At 45.1% G+C, this 22,685-nt stretch overlaps 1 protein-coding gene across 4 annotated transcripts in view; it reads right to left on the bottom strand.

Moving 5' to 3' along the window:
* Nucleotides 1–549: 549 nt before the first annotated feature.
* TBC1D19 (TBC1 domain family member 19) overlaps nt 550–22,685 on the bottom strand; it is a 93,686-nt gene continuing 71,550 nt past the window's right edge. For 3 of the 4 annotated variants that reach the window (XM_058193409.1, XM_058193411.1, XM_058193412.1), the window contains 6 exons: nt 21,081–21,113; nt 17,130–17,239; nt 15,855–15,946; nt 12,564–12,679; nt 7,608–7,678; nt 550–4,237 (listed from right to left, as the gene is read on the bottom strand). In XM_058193409.1, coding sequence (XP_058049392.1) covers nt 4,160–4,237; nt 7,608–7,678; nt 12,564–12,679; nt 15,855–15,946; nt 17,130–17,239; nt 21,081–21,113 — 500 coding nt within the window. In that variant the 3' untranslated portion in view covers nt 550–4,159. The remainder of the gene's footprint in view (nt 4,238–7,607; nt 7,679–12,563; nt 12,680–15,854; nt 15,947–17,129; nt 17,240–21,080; nt 21,114–22,685) is intronic. The other variant, XM_058193410.1, reaches the window with a different exon arrangement.

The raw sequence follows: 22,685 nt of genomic DNA, 5'->3' as shown, positions 1-22,685 counted from the left end.
GTAAGAGAAGACAGGGAAGAACCTGGGGGTGGCATTTAAAAGAGGAATCAGCCTAGGATCCCTATGTCTCCGCAAGTGAACTAAGTCCAACTTTCCTTGAATCCCATTGACCCTTCTCTAACCCTTAGCAGAGTTACGGCAAACCTTTTTAAACTGGAATGCCGTGCGTGCACGCGCATGGATACGCATGCACGTGCCGGCCAGCTGATCTTTGGGTTTCCAGCGTGCGCATGCATGCCAGCCAGCTGGTCTTCAGGTTTCCGGTGCTCCGGCATGCGCGAAGACTAGCTGGCCAGCGTGCATGCGCTCACCAGAAACCAGAAGAGCAGGTGGCAATAGCGCGCGTGCCCACAGGGAGGGCTCTGCATGCCACCTCTGGCACGCTCGCCACAGGTTCGCCATCACGGCCATAGCGAATGTATTCTCTTAATAGAGAAGATTCCTGTGCGTAGGCATGACTAGAAATGAATCAGTTTAATTGGAGCTTCATGTGTAGACCTGATCTTTCCCACCTGACCTTAACAGATTTATAGCCAACAGATTCATGAGGAAAGTTTGCAATTTTTATTTTGGATTAAGAGAAAGAATTAAACTCCGGTGTGAATTGCAAAGGAAACGCCTTTAAAGAAACCATCTTCAATAGAATAAATAAATAAAACATGTTAAATTCTCCAATTTGATCTTTAGATATAACGTACTTTCACAAAATAGCTACTTGTAAGATCAGAGTCCCCACTATCTTCCATGTCCTGGAGAAACAAATAAATAAACAAACAAACAAATAATAATTTGGATTTGAAATTATTTTTTGTAAAGCTTTCGTGACATCAAGATCTCCAAGAAGGAAAAATTTTTAGTATATGTTTTAATTTTACTATACCTTGTGTTTGTTCCGGGAAGTCGGGGGGGGGGGTTTGTGAAGGGAGGGGGAGGGGGCAAAGGGAGCGAAAAATTTTGTGAAACTTTTTCAATTAAAAAAAAAAAAAGATCTCCAAAAATGTATTCTAACACAACAGGATCAGCTACACACACTGTCCCTGCAAGTCTGTAAAAAAAGTGTATTTTAAGGGTCCCATCGAACAGTTGTAACCAAATCCGACTGAATCCCAATAGTGTTTAACTTAAAAATGAAAAAAAAAAAAAGATTTGAATACTATGTCCGACACAAACAAGAAAGAAGGGAAGGCAATCTTCCTTCCATTTTAATTCTCCTGCTTTTAAAGCCCTCCGAACTGCTTTCCTTCGGTGAACCGAAGGAACACGCAAACTGGCTGAAAGCAACATGCAAATCAATTACCGTGCGCAATGTCTAGATATCCAATCTTGGCTGACAGCTTGTATATGTGGTTAAATCAGAATAATCTAGCAATCGATTCGGCTTTTAGGGCGGCTTACAGGAATCCCCGGAGAAAAAGGGGAAAAAAACCCCGACTCATCGCCAGTTGAAAGATTATCTATCCCAAGAGCGGTTACATGGCTTCCATCGCTCAGGAATATGAGCTTCAACACGGCCAATTGATACGCAAGATCTTGGACCAAGACGCCTGCGGAAACCAGCCGAGGCAGCACATTCAGCTTCACAAGACCTGCTGGGGTTGAGAAAAGGGGAAGGGGGGGAGGGTTGTTGCTACAGGCAACTGTTTTGGCTCTTGCTTAAGACAGGCTTCAACAGATCCTGGAGAAAGCAGGTGCCTGGACACACGTGTCTTTTCCTGGCAGAGTCGGGAGCAAGCGTGAGGCAAGGACTCCATTGCATTTAGTCAACGGCGTTTAGGGAACGGAGGATCTGTCAGGAGGCCTATCGCCCTTCCAAGTCTTTTTGCGCTAATTTCATTTTCCCAAGAATAAAAACAGGTTTCGCTGACTTTTAAGCTTGCAAAAAAAAAAAAATCTATCTCTGCAACTCTTGATGCTTGCTCTTAAATGTGTCTCATGCGCGCCTGTTGCAGTCTGCCAGCAGCCTGCGGAGCTGGCAACTGAGTCGGACAGCGATGAGGCTGAGGAAGAACATGGGCCAGTCCTGGAGGCTGGGGAAGGCCCGGATGAGGGCTCTGCGTCGGAGGCAGAGGTGGGGCCAGGGCCATCGGAGAGTGATGTGCGGACTCCGGAGCCTCCAAAGGCTGACAGTAGTGAGGCAGAGAAACAGGAGGAGCCTGTTCCTAATGCACGCATGAGAAGAGTTGCCAGAAGGCAAGAGCAGCTCAAGCAAAGAGGACGACTCGGGAGTAGGGCCAAGAGATGATTGGCCCCTCCCGTAAGGCTTAAAAGACCAGCAACAGTGTTTGGGCTTAGCCGGAAAACAATGTTGACAGCTTCGTCTTCTGAACTTTTGCCAAGAAAGGCCTTTGGCAGTTTGCCTAATTGGACGAAGGTTGGCGATAGGACTGAGGAATAGTGTTGGGAGGAATTTGCTTTAATTTAGTTGGACTACGCTGAGAATGAAGTAATTCTCAGCTGTTCGAATAAAGTTTATGTGTTTCTACACTGACTGAATTTCCTATGGCCTACTGGAGTCACAACAGCGCTTTTATCACATCGTTTGCAGTTTTCTACCAGTGTTTTCCTGAAAATAAGACCCTGTCTTATATATTGTTTGTTTGTTTTTTGCCACCAAAAAAGGCACCAGGTCTTATTTTCAGGGAGGGGGTGTCTCCCACTGACTCACCTCACTTGCGTGCGTCGCCCCCTGGCCTCCTTTTCACTGTCAGAGCCTTCAGGAACTTCTTCTGTGGCCAGCAAGGCTTTCCTGAAGGCCTCTGCAGCTGATCCAGAGCTCTGTTATTGGCTGCAGAGGCCTTCAAGAAAGCCGTGCCGGCTGCAGAAGAAATGGGCCGGCAAGGCAAGTGTCGGGGTGTGCGAGGCGTGGCTGCAATTGTCTGAAGGTCAGTAGTTGTTGTTTTTTTATTTGCATTTATATCCCGCCCTTCTCCGAAAACTCAGGGCAGCTTACACTATGTCAAGCAATAGTCTTCATCCATTTGTATATTATATACGAAGTCAACTTATTGCCCCCAACAATCTGGGTCCTCATTTTACCTACCTTATAAAGGATGGAAGGCTGAGTCAACCTTGGGCCTGGTGGGGTTGAACCTGCAGTACTTGCAAGCAGCTGCTGTTAATAACAGACTGTCTTACCAGTCTGAGCCACAGAGGCCCTCCTCCAGCTCCACCACCCCCATCCCCACTGTAGCTTCATTTTTACCCTTGCACCCTGGAGTGGACGGGGACTTAATTAGGGCTTAATTTTTTTGGGGGTAGGGCTTATATTGGGCTCACGTGTAACAATCAGGCTAGGACTTATTTTCTGGGTAGGTCATATTTTCGGGGAAACATGGAATAACTCTATGAGCCTCCAGTTGACTAAAACAAACCGCTCAGTTCCCCAGAAATAATCCAGAGGGCGTTAGAAGGAAGCATTGCTCCCATTTTGCACAATCATTCAATTTGGAAAACATTAAATATTACATATACTGTTCTTCAAGTATTGCAGACAAAGTATAAGGTGAAATATTCTTTGACTGGATCATCATCGTCATCTTTTAACGACCCCATAATCCCTTGTGAGGTAGAGTCCGGGCAACAGAAGAGAGCTAGCAGTGTGTTTGAATGGCCGGATACCTTTCCTGTTGCCAGTGCGGAGTTGTGTTCAGCAGATATATTCTCAATGTGCCCAGAGTGTGAAATATCTGCCTCTACCTAGGATCGAACTCAGAGCCTCCTGATTGTGAGGCAAGAGCTCCACCTCTAGGCCACCACACCACTCCATTCTTTGACTCGATGACAGATTATAATTTACTGGGGTGGGGGGGAGGTGAATTACTTCCCACCTTTATGGCACAAAAGCAGCACTGAGATCTAGAGTTAATAGATTTTCCCCTTTCGTCTTGCACTTAATACTGCATGCATTAAAGAAAAAAAAATTTCCCTTTTTGATTTGCACTTCATCCAGGTATTGCAGCTTGACTAAAATACAACAGCAAGAAGCAGTGAAAAAGGGATACGTAACAGCGTTTGGCGAGGTTAGCAGGCAAGAGCTGCATATTCAATTCTTTGCAAAACCGTTAACTGTTAAATCGTTAATTGGGTGAAAGGGTTGCATGACTTATTATCAGCATCCGTTGAAAGTCTACTAGCAGAGCAGCCCTGTGGCTTTGGAGGGTTACGAAGAGCCAGTGGCGAAGAGGAAGATCTGAAGAAGAGGCATAACTTTCAGAGTTGAAAGATCAGCAAGGACGGCCTGAAAAGAAAAGGGGGAAAATTATATTATTTCCTGAAAGTATTTAGGAAAATATAATCCTGAAAATTATATTATTTCCTATTACTTCTTCTTTTTTTTTAAAAAAAAAATCTTACTTGAAAATAACACTTTATCCCGTGGCTTGACGCTACCAACTTAAGAGAATGATGCTAAAAGTATTACTGGTTCAAACAGGAAGGCTGTGCACTGAGTGGTGAGGACAGCAAAAGAAACGAGTTAACGTCTTCATTCATAAATGCACATGGTCATTTTCTGCTTTGATTAGGACTAAAAAGCGTCCGTGGAGATTCTCAGACATCCAGGTCATGGCTGCCTCAAAGGGCAACTGGACTTTTGCTTTTCCTTGAAGATGTTTTGCTTCTCACCCAAGAAGCTTCTTCAGTTCTGATTGAATGATTTGAATGATGGAAGGTTTTATTCCTGGTTTTATAGTCTGGTTGTTAGCACTCTTTCTGAGGGTCACTGAGGCCACTTGGAAGTTTATCTGTGCCTTCAGGGTCACCTGAGTACCGACACCCATTTGCAGGTGACTGTTGTGGTCCGCCAGCAGCCTGCGGAGCTGGCAGCGGAGTCAGATAGCATGAGGTTGAGGAAGAACATGGGCCAGTTCTGGAGGCTGGGGAAGGCCCAGATGAGAGCTCTGCATCAGAGGCAGAGGTGGGGCCAGGGCCATCGGAGAGTGAGGTGTGGACTCCAGAGCCTCCAGAGGCTGACAGTAGTGAGGCAGAGGAACAGGAGGAACCTGTTCCTAATGCACGCATGAGAGGAGCTGCCAGAAAGTAAAAGCAGCTAAAGCAAAAAGGACAATTCGGGAGTAGGGACAAGAAATGATTGGCCCCTCCCATAAGGCTTAAAAGACCAGCAATGGCTCTTGGGCTCTTTGTCGGAAAACAACATTGATAGACTTGTTTCTTCTCTTGCTGCATTTATTTCTTGTCGGCATCTTCTGCTTCTGAACTTTTGCCAAGAAAAGCCTTTGGCAGTTTGCCTAATTAGACCAAGGTTGGTGATAAGACTGAAGAATTGTGTTATGAAGAATTTGTTTTGAATTAGTTTGGATTACACTGAGACTGAATTTAATTCTCATCTGTTCTAATAAAGTCTGTTTTCAAACTGATTGCGTTTAATAATACCTACTTGAGCCTGGGTCACAACAGTGACCTTGAGGGTGCAGTTAAACCTCCAAGTGGCCTCAACAGCTCTCAGATGACCAGATGACTGCAAGGAATATAAATCCTTCCATCCTCCACCATTCAGTCAGAACTGAAGAAGCTTCTTGGGTGAGAAGCAAAACGTCTTCAAGTCCAATTGAGTTTTGAAAAAAGCACCTTTGTGTTTACTGAAAAGCCTTTCATTTTGATTGAGGTTAAACTTCCAAGTTCATTGAAAAAGAGGCTGAACACAGGCTGTGAGCAAGTAAACAGAATTTTTTAAATTTTATTTTGGGATTTAGACTTCGTTCTAATATGCGTGGCCTCACTGATGCTGAAGGGAGTCTAAAATTTCACCTTGTATCTAAAAATAATTGTGTGTTAAGAATCCTTATCCAGCTTGGGTTAAATTATAAGTCTTTTAAGTGTGGTATTAATTAGGCTTCAACTCGTGCCCTTTCATTTTCAAAACAGTATTTTTATTACTTCTTTTTTTTAAAAAAAAAAATCTTACTTGAAAATAACACTTTATCCCGTGGCTTGACGCTATCAACTTAAGAGAATGATGCTAGAAGTATTACTGGGTCAAACAGGAAGGCTGTGCATTGAGTGGTGAGGACAGCAAAAGAAAATTATTGGAAGTTCACTTCCTTCTACCCAGGACATGGCATATAAGCGATTCTTGACCAGGGTGTGCAGGATTGTCTAGGACAGTGATGGGGAATCTTTTCCACACCGAATGCCCAAACCGGAATGTGCGTGCATGTGCGTGGGCTAGAAACCCAAAGACCAGCTGGTGGGAGCATGCATGTCTGTTTTTTGGCCATTTTTTTGGCCGTTTTCAGCTCCACTTTTGCTAGCAGAGGCACCGTAGGCTGGTCCTTTGCTGTTTCCAGGAGGCCACGCAGCAGGGGTGAAATCCAGCAGGTTCTGACAGGTTCTGGAGAACTGGTAGGGGAAATTTTGAGTAGTTTGGAAAGCCGGCAAATACCACCTCTGGCTGGTCCCAGAGTGAGGTGGGCATGGAGATTTTGCAGTATCCTTCCCCTGCCATGCCAACCAAGCCACACCACGCCCACAAAGCCAGGCCCACACAACCGGTAGTAAAAAAAACCCGTGAATTTCACCACTGCCCTGCAGGCCAGATCTAAGCACCCCGAGGGCTGGATCTGACCCGCGGGCCTTGAGTTTGACACCCCTGCACGACACCCACTCTAACATTTCTGTTCTCTTTTATCATTATTTGGATTGTTTTCAATGAATTTATTTTGGTTTACAGTATTCTTAAGTAAACAGCTATGAATTTTTTCGGAGTTAACGTTCCAATGCAAGACTAATTTCCTAGTGCCTCTTTTAAAGAGATAAATGCTATTTATTATTTCATTTATTTGGGTTTTTTTTTCCCCCCTACCAAGAGGCTACTCAAAGTAAATAATGGAAAAATAATAGAATAGCTGTCGAAACGAAATGCTGGTTACTGTACTGTTGCCAGCTGTTTTCGTTATGCTTTGGCTATAGACTTCTCAAACTGACCAGTCCCTGTTACAAAGGGTAATTTTTCGGAGTTCTGTTTACTCAAGCGGAGTTTCTGAATAGTTGTGTAAGAAGATGAAAACAAAGGCTGGAGGGAAAGGGGAAAGAAAATTCATGTTAAGGATGGATGTGGAAGAAATACAACATAAATGTAACTTATACTAAAGTCACAATTCCAAGCATAACTTAGCTGCGAAGAAAACTCACTGAATCCTCCAATGCTTTATATGGAAAGCGATAGGCATTTTCAGAAAGAAGGCAGAACAAAATATTACTGAAAACAAAAATAGCTACAGTAAGCTTATTTGTGGCATTCTCTTTCAGCCACGTTTGACTGTTCTTTGCAGGACTCTGCAGATGTTATTAAAGGAGACTGCAATCGGATGAAAACTCCGAGCAGAACTGGGGGCGGGGGGGACACACCACATTGAAGGTTTACAACCCAAATTAATTTTTTGTTGTTGTTTTCTTTCCAACCGTTGAAAAGAGTTTTCATGAATTGCAATCTCCATTTTCACAACATCTCCTGAACTTCTTCCAGGGTAAAAAAATTGCAGCAGAGAACCTGACACCGCACAGCTATGTGCCCGTGAAGCTCAAGTTACTCTGGCTGGCAAGACGTCAAACATTATTTCCATATTTCTACAACTGAAACTTATCCTTACTTCAGCTGCGGCTAGTGATGTCACCTCCATTAGATTCCCGGCTCGGAAAGCAAACACAGCAGCTGCCAGGACTGTGAGTGGGGGAGAAGAAAAAAAAAAAGAATGTGCAGCATTTAGACTGACGGCCATACTAATTAGTTGTTAACGATACTTTTGGTCTAGTTATCCTTGAGCTCCGTTCAATATTCTTCTGGCTTGCCGATTTGTGAGAGCCGAACAAAAGCAATGGGAAGGTATTGAAAGGAGAGTGTCGTGTCCCACTCCTCCGCTGACGGCCGGGTCAGGGAAATCCGAATCAGGCTTGCCTCTGCAGCTCTGCCCAAAGTCCTAGCAAAGTCCTCAGAGCAGGCAGGAGACCAGAAAGTGACTTCAGCAAGATATGTTTAGACTTTGCCTGACTCAGAGACTGCCAGAAAGCAGATCCTTTATATAGGCCATGGGGTGTGGCTCCATGACTCAGCACTTATCCAGGCCTGCCCCTCCCTTCCTTCTGTTGCCTCCGCCTATCCAGTCTTCTGATGCGAGGGTCACTCCAATCAGCAGCTGTTGGAAATAAACTTTCCTCAGGCTCACATGCAGTGGAGGAGGGGGAGGGGTCTAGCTGCTCCGTTTGCCTGGGCATGGAGCCAAGGCTGGGGCCGGGGGATGCTCCCTCCTCTGCAGCCTGCTTGGGCATGGAGCCAGGGCTGGGACCGGGAGGTGCCCCCTCCTCTTCAGCTTGTCTGGGCATGGAGCCAGGACTGGGGCCGGGAGGCATACATTCCTCCGTGTTCGGGAGTAGATAAGAAGGCCCCGGCTGCTGTGACAGCGAACAAGACACAACAGAGAGTTTCAATAGGAATCAATAAAGGGAGAGCCAGAACAATTCTTATTAGGGATCCCAACAGAAAACTATACAAGTGATACACAATACTTAATACTACACACATTAACAGCAGCACGTAGAGCTTACGCGCAAAACTGGAAGAAGGAGAACCCACCAACAGAAGAAGATTTAATTAAGAAAATCCTAGAATGTGCAGGGATGGATAAGCTGGCAAAAGAAATCAAAGAAAAAAAGGATACAGAATATTATAAGGTCTGGTGTAGGAATGGTAGGAATGGTTGGAAAATAGGAAAGATAATGAAAATTGAACAACAGGGTAAAATGTAGATGAAAAGCAGAATAAGGTAGAATTCAAAGATGTATAAATAATAAGAAAGGACCGCTTTGAATAGCTGATAAGAAACAGTGATATGTACATAAATGTTGTATGTTTGTCTTGTGTTTTAATGCCTTCAAAATAAAAAAAACTTTTTTAAAAAAAGAAAAGAAAGGAGAGTTTCAACATCCATCAGGGCACGTATAACCAGAGTTGTCTCCAAAGCAGGTCGCGGCATTTGGCTTACAAGTTCTACCCACGCATTTGCCTGCTCGTTTAATTTGGTTAAGGGCTGGTCCCGTGGATTGCCTTGATGCCCGTTATCCCACTGCCCCTATTTTGAGACAAAAAGAGAACGGGGGTGGGGGGGAAGGGGGAGATAGCGGGGGGGCAGTCCCACTCTTCAATATAAAAAAGAACTTGCAACAGAAGGATTTGATTGGCTCACAATGAATGCTAGGTATGATTTACCCGAAGTTAACATCCGCAGGGCTGAGAAGCGAGTGCTAAGCCTTCCTACTGAAGAACGAAAAATAGATATGAATAAACCCCCGAATGGATGGTGTCCTAACCGGTAATCTCTCGCTAAACCAATAGTAAAACAAATAAAATGGCAAAAGCAATAGCACTCCCCTCAATTGTTTATGCGGAATATCTATCTATCTATACGCACACATAGACACAAACGCACCTACACCAAATTAGCAGAAATGAACCACTGACTGTGCGGAGGGAGGGAGAGGAAGGAAGGAAAACGGGGGAGGGAGAGGAAGGAAGGGAGATGGAGGGTGGGGGAGAGGGAGGAGGGAGGGAGGGAGGAAGGAAAAAGGGAGAGGGACGGAGGGAGAGAAAGGGAGGGAGGGAGGAAAGAAAAAGAGAGAGGGAAGGAGGGAGAGGGATGGAGAGAGGGAGGGAGGAGGAAGGAAGGAAAAAGGGAGAGGGAGGGAGAGAAGAGGAAGGAAGGGAGAGGGAGGGAAGGAGGAGGAGGAAAGAAGAAAAGGGAGAGGGAGAGGGAGGGAGAGAAGGGAGGGAGGGAGAGAGGGAGGGAGGAGGAAAGAAAAGAGAGGAAGGAGGAGAGGATGAAGAGAGGAGGAGAGGAGGACGGAAGGAAAAGGAGGAGGGAGAAAGGAAGGAAAAGGAGGAGGAGGGAGGGAGGAGGAGGAGGAGGGAGAAAGGAAGGAAAAGGGAGAGGGACGGAGGGAGAGAAGGAGGAGGGAGGAAAGAAAAGAGAGAGGAAGGAGGAGAGGATGGAGAGAGGGAGGGAGGGAGGAAGGAAGGAAAAGGGAGAGGAGAGGAAGAGGAAGGAGAGGAAGGAGGAGAGGGATGAAGAGAGGAGGGAGGGAGGACGGAAGGAAAACGGGGAGGGAGAGGAAGGAAGGGAGGTGGAGGGTGGGGAGAGGGAGGAGGGAGGGAGAAAGGAAGGAAAAAGGGAGAGGGACGGAGGGAGAGAAAGGGAGGGAGGGAGGAAAGAAAAAGAGAGAGGGAAGGAGGGAGAGGGATGGAGAGAGGGAGGGGGAGGGAGGAAGGAAGGAAAAAGGGAGAGGGAGGGAGGGAGAGAAGGAGGAGGGAGGAAAGAAAAGAGAGAGGAAGGAGGAGAGGATGGAGAGAGGGAGGGAGGGAGGAAGGAAGGAAAAGGGAGAGGAGAGGAAGAGGAAGGAGAGGAAGGAGGAGAGGGATGAAGAGAGGAGGGAGGGAGGACGGAAGGAAAACGGGGAGGGAGAGGAAGGAAGGGAGGTGGAGGGTGGGGAGAGGGAGGAGGAGGGAGAAAGGAAGGAAAAGGAGAGGGACGGAGGGAGAGGAAGGGAGGGAGGGAGGAAAGAAAAAGAGAGAGGGAAGGGGGGAGAGGGATGGAGAGAGGGAGGGGGAGGGAGGAAGGAAGGAAAAAGGGAGAGGGAGGGAGAGGAAGAGGAAGGGAGAGGGAAGGAGGGAGGGAGGGAGTAAAGAAGAAAAGGGAGAGGGAGGAGGAGAGAGAAAGGAGGAGGAGAGAGGGAGGAGGAGGAAGAAAAGAGAGAGGAAGGAGGAGAGGGATGAAGAGAGGAGTGGGGAGGGAGGGAGGAAGGAAAAGGGAGGAGGAGAGGAAGGAAGGGAGGAGGGAGGGAGGAGGAGAAAGGAAGGAAGGAGGAGAGGAGGAGGAGGAAGGAAGGAAGGAGGGAGGGAGAGAGGGGAGGGGGGAAGGAAGGAGAAAGAGAGGAAGGAGGAGGAAAGAAATAGAAGGAAGGGAGGAAGGAAGGAAAGAAGGAAAAGGAGAGGGAAAGGGAGGAAGGGAGGAAGGGGAGAGAGAAAGGGAGGGAGGAAGGAAGGAAAGAAGGAAAAGGGAGAGGAGGAAGGAGAGGAAGGAAGGAAAGAAAAGGAGGGTGGGAGGAGGAGGAAGGAAGGGAGAGAAAGGAAGGAAAAGGGAGGAGAGAGGAAGGAAAGAAAGAAATAGGAGAGAGGGAGGAGGAAGAAGGAAAAGGAGAGGGTGGGAGGGAAGAAAGGTGGGAGGGTGGGAAGAAGGAAGGAAAGAAAGGAAGGAAGGAAGAAGGAAAAAGGGGGAGGGAGAGAGAAAGAAAGGGAGGGAGAGGAGGGAGAGGAAGAGGGAGGGAGGGAGAGAGGGAAGGAAGGAAGGAAGGAAGGAAGGAAGGAAGGAAGGAAGGAAGGAAGGAAGGAAGGAAGGAAGGAAGGAAAAAGAGGGAGGGAGGGAGGGAGGAAGGACAATTCAGTGGTTCATTAATGCTAATTTGGTATGACGCTATGCAATAACTTTTGGCAAAAGCAGCTGAGATAGTAGAAGTCCGTCAATCAACAAACGGCTCCTTTTGACTCTGCCGAAATTTCCAGAGCTCCTGCAAACCAAGCCATTGTGGTTTGAATTGCAGAAAGCCTGCTTAATCACAACGATGATAAGACGCCCGGATTCATCTAAGCAGCAATTTCCAGATTTCTGCTGGGGCTGAAGAAAATCCGCCCGCTCAATAAAGCAATTTCTCACATGAGTTGGCTCTTTGCCTTTTTTCCCCCCCTCCCTGGATGGAAACGGCAGGGCAAAAGGTATCAAAAGGTTCTTGTTCTTTCCATTTGATTCCACTTCACGACTCCTCCCCTTCCACAAAAAAACCCCCAGTGTTTCGCCACTGCCTACCAAGGGGACCAATATGGGTTTTTTTTCCCCTCCCAGGGAGCACACCTGTTGTGTCTGCGCCCCCCGAGCTGGGCCTCCTGCCAGAAAGTGATTTGGAAAGTGAGGGGGAAGGCCATCAGGACTTACCTCTGGAGCACTGGCTTCCCTGGCTCAGCTCCAGGAGCCAGAGGCAGGCCAGGTGGAGGAGATAATGAGGCCTCCGTCCCCTGACTCTTCCCCCCACCCAGGCCACGCCTCCAGACCCGGCTGATGGCAATCAGGCCTGGCTGGACTCTAGGTTTCGTAGGCAGGAGAGGCGGGAACAACAGAAGCAGGGGTGGGGCAGGCCTAGGAAGTGCTGAGTCATGGAGCCACACCCCACAGGATATAAAAGGCAGCAAGGGCTGCTATACCACTTCGTGGCAAGAAAATCAACTGTTTAACTAGAGCTGAAGTACTGTTTGTTCCTGGGTGACACATCGGCATCAAGGGAGATAACAGAGTCACTTCGCAGATGCTCGCTAGTTTACTGCCAGAGCTGATAGTTGCCGGCTAATTAAGTCATCGCTCAGACTGAGGTGAGGGGGACAGAACAACATTTTTTATTCATGCTGTAAGCAACGCAAGCCTCGACAAACTTTTGTTCTGTTCCATTTACAAAAATTTGGAATTTCCCTTCTACAGACAGTAAGAATTCCCATCTCCTTAACACGTTACCAGCCAGGATTTCCAGAGTGTTGTATCCCAAAATTCTGTCCCACAAAAACAGCAGCTGATCGGTAGCCAAGTACCCAGAGAACGCTCGGACCATCCATTTGAAGGATATTCTTAGCCTGCAAAACAGTGAAAAACACACCGTTTTATTTTATTATTTTTTTTACTCTTCTTAGACGTATTGCTTCCGTAGCTTTGCTACGGCTTGTATACTTTTATATAGATTTCTCCATCCTAATAAAAAGCTATTCTTTGAATTTAGGCAAAAAAGAAAAAAACATTTAGGCAAAAAACCAAAATGCACAGGTACCGTATATGTGGTACCTTGCTCGATAGTAGTAACTGTGAGAGGGATCTTGGAGTCCTAGTGGACAACCATTTAGATATGAGCCAGCAGTGTGCAGCAGCTGCCAAAAAAGTCAACACAGTTCTGGGCTGCATAAACAGAGGGATAGAATCAAGATCACGTGAAGTGTTAGTGCCACTTTATAATGCCTTGGTAAGGCCACACTTGGAATATTGCATTCAGTTTTGGTCGCCACGATGTAAAAATAATGTTGAGACTCTAGAAAGAGTGCAGAGAAGAGCAACAAAGATGATTAGGGGACTGGAGGCTAAAACATACGAAGAACTGTTGCAGGAACTGGGTATGTCTAGTTTAATGAAAAGAAGGACTAGGGAAGACATGATAGCAGTGTTCCACTATCTCAGGGGGTTGCCACAAAGAAGAGGGAGTGAAGCTATTCTCCAAAGCACCTGAGGGTAGAACAAGAAGTAATGGTTGGAAACTAATCAAGGAGAGAAGCAACTTAGAACTAAGGAGAAATTTCCTGACAGTTAGAACAATCAATGAGTGGAACAACTTGCCTGCAGAAGTTGTAAATGCTCCAACACTGGAAATTTTTAAGAAAATGTTGGATAACCATTTGTCTGAAATGGTGTAGGGTTGCCTGCCTGGGCAGGGGGTTGGACTAGAAGACCTCCAAGGTCCCTTCCAACTCTGTTATTATGTTATAAACATTAGAGTTCACTTGATGTATTTGAGTTCCAGCTGACTAATTCAAGATGTACTTCCTCCCAGCTTCTTAAAGCTGACTGGATTATCTCATGCCAAACAAAAGAATTCTAAACAAAACAAAAAAATTCAATTCTTGGTTCTAAAAACACAGAATAACAGAGTTGGAAGGGACCTTGGAGGTCTTCTAGTCCAACCCCCAAATCAAGCAGGAGACCCTACACCGCTTCAGACAAACGGTTATCCAATCTCTTCTGAAAAGCCTCCAGGGTTGGAGCAAACTTCTGCAGCTAACTCGTTCCACTAATTAATTGTTCTCACCGTCAAGAAATTTCTCCTCTAGTTTGCTAAAAGGTAGAACGTGTACTAGAAATGAGAGTAAACCCGTGGTGAAATTCAGCCGGCTCTATCCGGATCGTGTGATCTGGTAGTGCCGGCAGCGGGAGGCTCCGCCCATCCGCCCAGACGTCATCACATCCTGTTTTGACCCGCTGCGCATGCGTGGAGGAGGCGCGTGTCCTCACATTTGCGAACCGGTAGTGAAGGTACGTGAATACCATCCCTGGAGTGAAATGTATATGTGGGTATTTGGAACATCACAGAATAAAGACCCCATAGGATTGGAACGGACCTTGGAGATCTTCTAGTCCAACCCCCAAATTAAGCAGGAGACCCTATACCGGTGATGGTTAACCTTTTTGGTGCCGAGTGCCCAAAGCACGCACATGCATGTTTGAATGCACGCGCACGTGCACGAACCCCCAAAATGCAATATGAGCACCCCCACCCCCTGCACATGCGCCCCCCCCCAGGGTCCCGTTTTGGCTTCCAGGTTGGTGCAGAAGGCCTTCCAGGCCCAAAACGGGGCATGGGGATGACACACGCGCGAACCCCCAAAATACAATGCGAGTGTCCGCCGCGCATGCCTCCCCCAGGCACATGCACGGTAGAGACCCGAAGACCAGCTGGCCAGCGGGAGGCGTGTGTGCATGCATGGTGGAGCTGGGCTGGGGCGACGGCTGGCGTGCCCGCAGAGAGGGCTCTGCCATAGATTCGCCATCACAGCCCTGTACCATTTCAGAGAAATGGCTGCCCAATCTCTTCTTAAAAACCTTCAGTGTTGGAGCACTCACAACTTCTGCCGCTAACTCGTTCCACTGATTAATTTTTCTCACTGTCAAGAAATTTCTCCTTAGTTCTAGGCTGGATCTCCCTTTAATGATCTTCCTACCCATTGCTTCTTTTATAACTTTGGACAGATGCCTTAAAGCAGAAAGTTTCAGGTTTTTCAGAGATAAGTCCCACCTGGCATTCAAAGATGGATTTTAAGGGGCCTTTTTAAAGCAATAAATCTCTTATAATACTTTTTTCTTGCAACTTATCCTTAGTCAGAGGATTTGGTCTATCAGCTTAAAGACGTTAAAGACGCAAAAGCTGTATTGTTTTTGAAGAGGATCATCGTGCTAACACATCACACCTTCAGAAGTTCAGACATTTTGTGCTGAATAATCCAGTATTGAGACCAGTAAAATCATCACTTGGAAGAAGAGGGTATGCTTGTTAGAGACAATTAAAAAAAACCTTAAATCAAAGGGAATAGAATAGAATAGAATAGAATAGAATAGAATAGAATAGAATAGAATAGAATAGAATAGAATAGAATAGAATAGAACAGAACAGAACAGAATAATGGAATGAAGAATAGGATAGAATAGAATAGAATAGAATAGAATAATGGAATGAAGAATAGAATAGAATAGAATAGAATAGAATAGAATAGAATAGAATAGAATAATGGAATGAAGAATAGAATAGAATAGAATAGAATAGAATAGAATAGAATAGAATAGAATAGAATAGAATAGAATAGAATAGAATAGAATAGAATAGAATAGAATAGAATAATGGAATGAAGAATAAAACAGAAGAGAACAGAACAGAACAGAACAGAACAGAACAGAATAGAATAACAGAGCTCGAAGGGACCTTGGAGGTCTTCTAGTCCAACCCCCTGCTTAGGCAGGAAACCCTACGGGGCAAAATGTAAACGTTTGGGGTGTTTAGCTAAATTTTGAAAAAAGGAAATGATATCATTGCGTGGTATGGCATGGAGAAAGTTGGCCAACGTGTCTTACAAAACTAGAATTCAGGTCTTCTCCTGCACTGGTGTAACCAGATGTAGGATCTTTTAAAAGATGAAAAGAAGGAAAAGAAGTCAAGCCAAGTCTACGTGCCTCAAATTAATATATTTATGTTTCACTTTAAAAAACGGAACTTACGGCTGCGCTCCAATTTCTCGAAGATGATAGAACAGCTGTGGGAGATGGCTCTGGAGGAGATTCTCAAACAGCAGACATAGTGAGACGATCCCCTTTTAAATAAGGAAGGATAAAAAGAAAAAAAAAACCAGACATCCTCAAAGTACATCTCTCAAAGTACATTTCTAGTGTTTTAAAACACTAGAAATATGCAATATACATAAAAGCTGGTTTCATTTTGAAAGCATTGATAATCAGACTGTATTCGCATGTTGTAAGAAATCATTTGCAAGCCTGTGACAACAGCAATTTTGCTGGAAAGCTTAAAACTGTTCTGGCAGGACTTGCTTTAGGTACAATTACAGTAGAACTCAAAAACATTCATTCAGTGACTGTCTGAAGTTACCAGAGCACTGAAAAAAGGTGACTTCTGAACCAGTTTTCACACTTAACGACCAATACAGCATCCCAAAATTCAGGGGCTGGATTTTTCTTAACAGCCACAGGAGTCATTTAACAACAGCAATGTTTCACTTAACAGTGGTGGCAATAAAAGGTTGTAAAATAGGGGGAATGTCAGGGTTCCAAGTAACACCCCCAATGAAAGAAAACTCCGAGTTTCCTCAAAGTTCCACTTTATTAGAGATGTCATATCGGCACATCGGGGAAAACCCGAATCTGAAAGCTTCCAGGTTTTCCCCACCCAAAGGAAAGTCCAAGTCCCAGCCCAACACCCACATGTCCATCACATGGTCCAATCCAAGCACCTTCCCAACTGGAGATGCCTCCCAGCTCCAGCCCTCCAGGTGCAGGGCAAGATGTCCTTGACTCTCCGAGAAAGGAATGTTATTATGACTACATATCACCCTGGCTCCATACAATCCGCCCTCCCAGTTTCCCGCAGCAGTAAATGCAGCAGGCCTAAAGATCCAATGAAAAAGATGGCTTCCAGGCCTGACAGGGAAACTCAGTTAACAACCATCTCACTTAATGGAAATTTAAATTCCGGGCTTAACTGTAGTCGTTTAGTCGAGAATTAACCTATATTGCTTTACGTTTGATGCCAAAATTAAAACTTCAGGCGTGTTTTTTTTTCCTGCATTCCTAGAAAAAAGCACTCCAAAGGAGAATTAAATGAAGATTCTCCATGAGGAAACTTTGGGTGAGTTAACAGTTTCAGTTGGCCTGGATGGACCATGGATGGCCAAGGACATTTCCATCAAGCAAGTTCTATTTTTTCTTTAATTATAGGGTGTTATTCAGGGCATTGCAATTATGCATTACAAGCCAACTTACGGAAGAGTGAGAAGAAATGGAGTGAAGTCTGAAGAAGTAACGCACATATATTTCACGAAATATCTGATACAGCTTGGAGGGCTCATTGTACAGAAAACAAAGAGGAGCAACTAAAGACGTAAAAAACAAACAAACAAAAAACCACTAGTTAGCAAAGGAAAAAATAATAATAACTTGTACTATATAATAATTTTAAAAATTCAGGAAGATGTACTTCAATGGCAATAGCACATAGACTTATATACCTCTTCGCAGTGCTTTACAGGTGTTTTTTGAACTGTTTTCAGGCCATTTTTGGACTATTTTCAGGCCGCATTAATGGTTAATCTATAACCATCTGTATCTGTTTTAACAACCGTGACAAACCACAGCCCCTACACAACTATCAGCTGGACAGGGAAAGCCATCTTACGATCTTCAAAACATCCAGAGAACACTAATGATCCTGGAGAAGAAATGCACGGATCAAAAGAGGAACTCAAGACACGTGTCCTGTGGAACTGAATTCTCCAGTGAATATTAGTCTGCCATCGTGATTCAAGCACGCTCGTTTTGCCCTAAAATTTAGCCAAGCGTCCGGCTCCAAAAACTGCCGGGGACAACACTCTGGAAGTTCTGCAGAGAGAGAAAAAAGTCTTATTCATGCATCTCTCCCACATGTGTTTGCTCCCAGATGTGTGCCAGCTTAAATGCCAAGTCATCTCTGTAAAGGTAGCCCCCGACTTACAACAGTTCTTTTACCTGACCGTTGGAAGTTACCACGGCACAGAAAAAAGTGACTTGCGACCATTTTTCACACTTACGACCGTTGCAGCATTCCCGTGGCCGTGTGATTTACCTTCAGATACTCGACAACTGCTTCATGTTTATGTCCTGGAGTAACATAACCATTCTCTTGCGACCTTCCGACGAGCAAAATCAACGGGGAAATCCAGATTCACTTAACAACCATGTTACTAATTTAACAACTGCAGTGGTTCACTTAACAAACGCGGCAAGGAAAGCCGTAAAATGGGTCAAAACTCACTTAACCAAGTTCTCACTTAGCAACGTCCGTTCCGGGGGGGGCTCTGTTGTGGTTGTAAGTCGAGGACTAGCTGTACAGAGTAATCACGAATCATGGCTGGAAACCCTGCATAATATTGATGGATTCCCATCTGCAATCCACAACATCGTCTGAACATGCCTCATTGTAGAAAGAACGTAGAATTGTCCATAAAACTAACGTTAATGAGTTGGGTTAAGTAGGTAAGCATGTCAGTCTAACCACTGCCCGTTTTGCACAGTATGTGACAAAATAGAAATAAGTCACGTGAATCCAAAAGTAAGCATTTTAAATAAAAGAATTTTAAATAAAATTGATCGGAATGACCAGATAATGGCCGTGGTGGTGCAGTGGTTAGAATGCAGTATTTCAGGCTAATTCTGCCAACTGCTAGCAGTTCGATTCTCACTGGCTCAAGGTTGACTCAGCCTTCCATCCTTCCGAGATCGTTAAAATGAGGAGCCAGATTGTTGGGGGGGGGGGCGAGAGGCGGACTCTGTAAACCGCTTAGAGGGGGCTGTGAAGCACTGTGAAGCGGTATATAAGTCCGAACGCTATTGCTAATTTTGCGAAAAATGACTCAATAGGGGTTAGCAACCCGTGATGAACGCCAGCATAAAACGATGGCTTAACAACCAAGTAATTCACCTAACAACTGTGGTGTTGTGCTTGACAATTGTGGCAGGAAATGTCATGACATCAGACACTACTCGCGTAACAACCGCCTTACTTAGCGGTGGAAACTCTGCTCCCAATGGCGGTCATAAGTTGAGGACTACCTGTTCCTGCCCTGATACTTAAAAACTAACTCCCAACGTGACAACGTCAAAGGCTGGAATTGCTAGCCCTTCTAAAATCCTTTCAGTGTGCGTGGCCCTGTTTTTGTCAATCACATTAGTGTCAGCCACACAACTTTCTTCAAAGCGTCAAAGGAGCTAAACTCCTACACTACTTAGCAAGTATTTCCAATTAATCCCATATATCTGTGTCCACAGCCACTTCGTTGGCAATCCCTGGAGAAGTACTGTGTGTGTAGGGAGGTCACATGTAGATGACAGAAGTCCTCTTTAAGAGCTGCCACTTTCATGGGACACAGCTGCTTTAAATAGTTTAAAGAATTTAAATAGTTTAAATAGTTTAAAGAAGCTCGGCAACTGTCTGGTTCGGTTCTGCAACCCAACAAGAAAGACACAGACTTCAGAGGATAATTAGAACTGCAGAAAAAATAATTGTTACCAACCTGCCTTCCATTGAGGACCTGTATACTGCACGAATCAAGAAGAGGGCCGTGAAAATATCTACAGATCCCTCACATCCAGGACATAAACTGTTTCAACTCCTACCCTCAAAACGACGCTACAGAGCACTGCACACTAGAACAACTAGACACAAGAACAGTTTTTTCCCGAAGGCCATCACTCTGCTAAACAATTAATTCCCTCAACACTGTCAAACTATTTACTAAATCTGCACTACTATTAATCTTCTCATCGTTCCCATCACCCATCTCCTTCCACTTATGACTATACGAATGTAACTTTGTTGCTGGCAATCCTTATGATTTCTATTGATATATTGACCATCATTTGTGTTGTAAATGTTGTACCTTGATGAAGGTATCTTTTCTTTTATGTACACTGAGAGCTTATGCACCGGAGACAAATTCCTTCTGTGGCCAATCACACTTGGCCAATAAAAAATTCTATTCTATTCTATTCTATTCTATTCTATTCTATTCTATTCTATTCTATTCTATTCTATTCTATTCTATTCAATGCTTTGCTGAGCATTTCACATAGTCCAAATGTGGGATCCAGTGGAGCAAAAGCACTATTAAAATATCTCTACGTTTGCTTCAAATCAATTACAGTTAGGCCTTTGTTCGGTCTCCCTTTGTGGATGGTTGATCCTGTTAAGTACACACTCAACTCGGCTTGTCTAAGATTATTCCTGAGCTTTAACGATTTGGGACTCATATTCTGAAATCATCAATGGCAACAGAAAGGGCATCCGGCCAGTAAACACTCCGCTAACTCCATTTAATTGCCCAGACTCCACCTCGCAAGGGATTATGGGGTCATTATAAGGGGATGATGATTCGGAAACCATCAAGGTACTAAATAAGCATCAACTTTCTATGGAGTTGACCAGTGATGAAATCCAAATTTTTTACTATCAGTTCTGTGGGTGTGGCTTGGTGGGCGTGGTGTTGCTTGATGGGTGTGGCAAGAGAAGGATACTGCAAAATCTCCATTCCCATCCCGCTCCAGGGGAAGGATATTGCCAAATCCCCATTCCCTCCCCACTCTGGGACCAGCCAGAGGTGGTATTTGCCGGTTCTCCGAACTATTCAAAATTTCCGCTACTGGTTCTCCAAACTGCTCAAAATTTCTGCTACCAGTTCTCCGAACTATTCAAAATTGCCGCTACCGGTTCTCCAAACTGCTCAAAATTTTCACTATCAGTTCTCCGAACTATTCAAAATTTCTGCTACCGGTTCTCCGAACTGCTCAAAATTTCCACTATCGGTTCTCCGAACTATTCAAAATTTCTGCTACCGGTTCTCCGAACTGCTCAAAATTTCCACTACCGGTTTTCCGAACTATTCAAAATTTCCGCTACTGGTTCACCAAACTGCTCAAAATTTCCACTATCGGTTCTCTGAACTGCTCAAAATTTCCGTTACCGGTTCTCCGAACTGCTCAAAATATCCGCTACCGGTTCTCTGAACTATTCAAAATTTCCGCTACCGGTTTCCGAACTGCTCAAAATTTCCACTACCGGTTCTCCAGAACCTGTCAGAACCTGCTGGATTTCACCCCTGGAGTTGACCTACCTCAGTGACTTCCCATGCAACTGTCATGCACGGTTTTTAATTTTAGTGATAGCAATGACAAGCTACTTACCATACATTGAAAAGCCATGGAATGGAATGACACCTAAAGAGAAAAAGAAAAAAAAACATCTTCCATTTACTGTCCAAAGAGTATGTGTTTTCAGAAATAGGAAACTTTTAAAAAATCTATGGAGATTCTCAATCAACTAGCTCATAGTTGTTCCAAAGGTGCTTTTTTTCAAGAAGCGACTGGACTTCAGAGAAGCTTCAGAGGAGCTGAAGGAACGTCTTGGATGAGAAGTGAAACATCTTCAAAGAAAAACCAGAAAGTCCAATTGCCTCTTGAAAAAAGCACTTTTGGAAAACTTGGAGGGGGGGGGGAGAGAAGAATTCCAAATTTTGTGCAAAACACCTCACTCACAGCATAAAATTCTGCCGCAATTAAGAGTTAGAATATCAGGCTCGGATGCCATCTGTGGCCCTTTGGCTACAAAGTGATGGAGATAACATTGGGGCAATTATTGTGAATTATGTGGATAGCAATGTATCACTGGCAGCTACTTTCCCTGCATGGATTAGAGCAGGGGTCACCAACCTTTTGGATTTCAAGGACCACTAAATTCATCATTTTAAATCCCGTGGACCACTAATATGATCCGCCTAATGATCGGCTGGGTGGGCGTGGCTAGGTGGTCATGTGACTGGGTGGGCGTGGCCAACTCGATGTCACTCACATCAAGGGGCGCCTTGCCAGCCTCTACTTGCTACTCCTCGCCTGCCCGCCGCAGCTCTTTAGGGCCCCAACAGGAAGCAATTCTGGAGCTAAGCAGCCACCATGAGAAAGAGTTGGCAAAACAGCTCAGTTCAAATTGGATCTGATCGAGAAGGAGGCTCAGCAGAAGCACCTCACTGAGGACTAGGAGCATAGGCTTTTCAAGCAGAGGGAAGACCTGCGGGAGTGCAAGGCCAGGTACCGACGCCTGGAGGCTCAGCGGGCTGAGATGGTCAGCCAGTTCCAGGCCATGTTGCAGTCCCACTGGAACGAGGCCCTCTGGCTCTTTGCCACCAGCAGCTCTGCCCCCCAGCCTTCACCCAAAGCCCCGTACCAGGAGGCCGATGCAGACCCCAAGTCAGAATTTCTGCCACCTCTGATTCAAACAAGAAGATCCCAAAGGGGGAGACTCTCTGCAGCAATACAAACGTTCATTGCACGTATCTGTCCCAGGGGCCGTAGTTTCAGGATCCCTGATTTAGTGCAATATAAAAAATGCAAATAACCACCAAAAATTTCTCACGGACCACCAATGGTCCACAAGCCACCAGTTGGTGACCACTGGATTAGAGGGAATTCACTGCGTGCAGCCGGAAAGAACTGAACCCATTCAAGAACGTGTTGCATTTGATCCTTGTTCTTGCATGGCTAATTAAAGCAGCCACAAAACACAAAGTATTTAATGACAAAATACTTCGTCAACAGGCTGAAGGGAGCATCATGTGCTGCTCTAGAGGAAGATCTATTTCTAGTCAACCTTTAGGAGGTCGTAGTGTAGCGAGTTCTTTCTTTCTTGTGACACCCCCACCCCCACCCCCCCACCATAACCAGTGTCAAGTTTGCTATTTCTCAGCAAATTATTTCAACATGCAGTCATCCTAGGCACCAGGAATTTTTGGATGA

This window comes from Ahaetulla prasina, chromosome 8 (assembly GCF_028640845.1).
Source record: "Ahaetulla prasina isolate Xishuangbanna chromosome 8, ASM2864084v1, whole genome shotgun sequence".
NCBI classification, from domain to species: domain Eukaryota; kingdom Metazoa; phylum Chordata; class Lepidosauria; order Squamata; family Colubridae; genus Ahaetulla; species Ahaetulla prasina.
Note: the sequence above shows the minus strand (reverse complement) of the source record. Positions and strands in the feature narration are given on the sequence as shown.